Here is a 3,208-nt window from a genome sequence, read left to right on the forward strand (position 1 = left end):
ATCAAAGATAGAGAAACGGGATTTCAGATTTAGATTCCGTAGGCTTGAGCGCAGCGTAAGTTTGTTACGCGAATTTACCACGCCCACTCTAACGCCCACAAACCGCCCAAATCTGTGGCGCCCACAATTTTTATGCTAGTTTAAAAAGTTTTAACTGAAATGTATTGGTCTTGTCAATACCTATAGATTGATTTAAAAAAAAGTTTGCCACGCCCACTCTAACGTCCACAAACCGCCCAAGCCTGTGGCGCCCACAATTTTCGTGCTAGATAAAAAATTTTAACTTAAATGTATTGGTCTCGTCAATACCTATCGATTGACTTAAAAAAACTTTGCCACGCCCACTCTAACGCCCACAATGCTTAAATCTGTCTACCGCCGGTAGGTGGCGCATTTGCTGCTTGCATATCTCCACTTTCCTTTGGTCCCTTTAGCTGAGTAACGGGTATCTGATAGTCGAGGTACTCGACTATAGCGTTCTTCCTTGTTTTTTGTTTATATTTAACTAGAACTAAATGCTTAGAAATGTGTCTCATTTAACTGGATTTGGCTATGCATTGATTCTTAGTTTCGAGTGGATAGCATTATATATATAGGCTAAAATATTAAATAGTCTTTAATTTCTATTACTTCTTTGCTTAATAAGAGATTATTTAAGCTTATTACTAATTTATTTAATAATGAAAGCTCCTAGTAAACAGCAAAGTGTACTTACATTTGCACTCGGCCTCTGGAGTTAATAGCACCCTTGTTAACGGATGTGTGTAGTGCCTTAACCCCCGAGCCCCAACTTCCCATCCCTGGTTCGACTTCTCAGGTCACTTGATTGACCTTCTGTGAGTGGCAAACGGTGTTGAGTGTCAGTCAGCTGCAACACTCCGCCCAATTTCCATCTCCATCCGGCCAATCCTTGGGCCTTCGATTAGTGGGGAACCTAATTGGGGCATCGAACCAGGCTCGGAGAAATCTGTCGGCTGGGTTACATTTGTGTTTCAATCACCGTACATTAGGCACACTGCCCACTGACCTATTTGGAAAACCTCAAGATGAAGAAAGCCGGCGATTTGTAAGAGTGTTGGAAAGGGGTTTCCTAATGCCATCATTTCATATCCCTTCTATAAATAGCCTCTCACTGCTGAACAATCGGGATCTTCTGAAGACCCCCTCCGGAAATTCTATAGTGAACTTCCTAGTAAAACCAATGAGTGTGGAGATGAATACGGCGGATAAGCTAATCACGGGGGCCAGGCGCCAGCGGATGATGGAGCTTTTCGAGCAGGATCGCGCCTGGGAGGCCGCCGAGTTGTCCCGATTCGGACTTAGCTGCATCAAGGCCCCGGATTGCTATCCCTGCTGCACTCCCTTCGAGTGCTCCAAAGCCAAGTTTTAGTTTAAAAATTGTATTTCCCTCTTAAGTGTTTACGTTTTCTCTCACAGAATTAATTCTGCATGAAAATAGATCACAATAAAAATAATATCAAATCGAATGATAATAATATTGTAACGTTTTGGTATTAAACTGGTCTTTAATTTTATACCAGTTATGAGTGGGTTGGCTATTATAAAATGTTTAAATTAAAACAATTTATCTTGACTGTTAAGAAACAACTTTTTTGAGAAATACATATTTGGTTAGCCTGGTTTATGCACAGAGAAAATTCTGACGTTCTTATCTGTGTTAAAAAATGGTCTTAAACAAAAGAACGGCATTTTTAAGTTGAAATTATTTTTTTTTTGCTCGAATCAAGTTGAATTGGCGGTATTTATTTACATTGTATATCTCATTGTATACTTAAAAGTTGTTAAATAAACTAAATTTAGCATTTCTTGTACCATTTCGTTCTAGTATTGAGAACATTGGTACCAAAAAGTACTTACACGGTTTTTAAGAACGAATGTTCTCAATTCAAGAACAAAGTTTTTGGATATTTCTCTTTCTGTGATAAGTTATCTTTGGTACCAAGGGTTCTTCTTGAACAGCGTTCACAAAAAAACAATATTCTAATTTTGTTTTCTCAAGTAATTTTTTTGTAAAATTCTACCAAACCAAATCATTAGTACCAACAAATTAAATAACATTTTCTTCAGAATGATAAATAAAAACTAGTTTTTAAGAACGAATAAAATGTAATCTTTATTTATATGCATTGTTCATGTTCTTGGAAGATCTGAAAAACACCTATTTTCCCGGTTCCTGCGGTCAACTGTCGGCTGTGTAATAAATTGATTCGCTGGGCCTTGTCTGGGGCCATTAATCTATTTCCCGGGCAGCGCGCCACGCCCCCAGCTGGTTTTGTTGTTCATTGTTTAATGAATGGCAGGCAAATTTCGGCGCCTTTGTTTCGAGATAAAACCCTTTTGGGCGGATCGTGTTTTTCTGTAGGACTTCTCTCCATTTTTTTGCCTTTTTGGGGAACAAAACACAACTGATTATGGCGGCAGGCCTAGCTCAATAAAAGCGCCACTTGCCGGGATTAATTGAAAGCCAAGGGAGAAAAGCATGCTTTTTGCTCACTTTAGTTTCGGTTTTGGTTTCGGTTTGGTTTCGGATTCCTTTTTTTCCTGGAGGATAATCCTGCCAGCGCCCTCCATCATCATTTGTCATTGTCATCTAACGGAGTGTGATGGCCCGCTCCATTTTGCAATAGATGAGATAAGAGGTGGCCATGGTCTCCTTGTGCCCCAACCCGATTTCGCTCAGTGCACTCGGCTGCACTTCCCGCCTGACTTTTGAGCGTGATTTTCTTTTCCGTGTGCATTCAGCGATGCGCTAATCAAATTATAAATCGTGCCCATTGGAAAGTCGTTCGATGCAGGGACCCCGGTCCCCGAGAGTCGACATTGTCATCATCAGCACGGGCAATCATAACTCGCACAAAGGGAAAGCCTGCATTTTCCCCACTTTTCTCGCCACTTTTCCGCCATTTTTTTCAGGTCCCATTTGAGGTGCTGGTGAGGCCATAATGGATGTCGGGGCAGCTGCAACTGGGTCGTAGGTCCATTTGCACTCTTGGCCCTTTGCTCGTTGTTTTTCCAAATATTTATACCCTCTCTAGGGTCTGGGAATATATATTACATCCTTAAAATTATTTATACCGAGATGGATAAGTCAGTAATGATTTTGGAATTAGTTTAAAATTAAATGTATGGTTTTACGTGTTTTTCATTATAAACGTATTTTATCTCTTTATATGATTAAAACTTTTAA

General features: G+C 40.0%; 1 protein-coding gene across 1 annotated transcript; it reads left to right on the forward strand.

Moving 5' to 3' along the window:
* Positions 1–927: 927 nt before the first annotated feature.
* LOC119551360 lies at positions 928–1,472 on the forward strand. The gene is made up of 2 exons (XM_037860681.1): positions 928–1,066; positions 1,126–1,472. Exons 1-2 carry the CDS (start codon positions 1,047–1,049, stop codon positions 1,388–1,390), a joined length of 285 nt encoding a protein of 94 aa, XP_037716609.1. The 5' UTR covers positions 928–1,046; the 3' UTR covers positions 1,391–1,472.
* The last annotated feature ends 1,736 nt before the right edge of the window (positions 1,473–3,208 follow it).

The sequence above is a fragment of the Drosophila subpulchrella genome, chromosome 2R (assembly GCF_014743375.2).
Source record: "Drosophila subpulchrella strain 33 F10 #4 breed RU33 chromosome 2R, RU_Dsub_v1.1 Primary Assembly, whole genome shotgun sequence".
NCBI lineage: Eukaryota > Metazoa > Arthropoda > Insecta > Diptera > Drosophilidae > Drosophila > Drosophila subpulchrella.

Bases quoted from the DNA above. Each gene is read 5' to 3' on its own strand.
- LOC119551360 (XM_037860681.1), top strand. From the start codon at position 1,047: ATGAAGAAAGCCGGCGATTT. The intron at 1,067-1,125 runs GTAAGAGTGTTG...TTCTATAAATAG, and splicing joins ATGAAGAAAGCCGGCGATTT to CCTCTCACTGCTGAACAATC.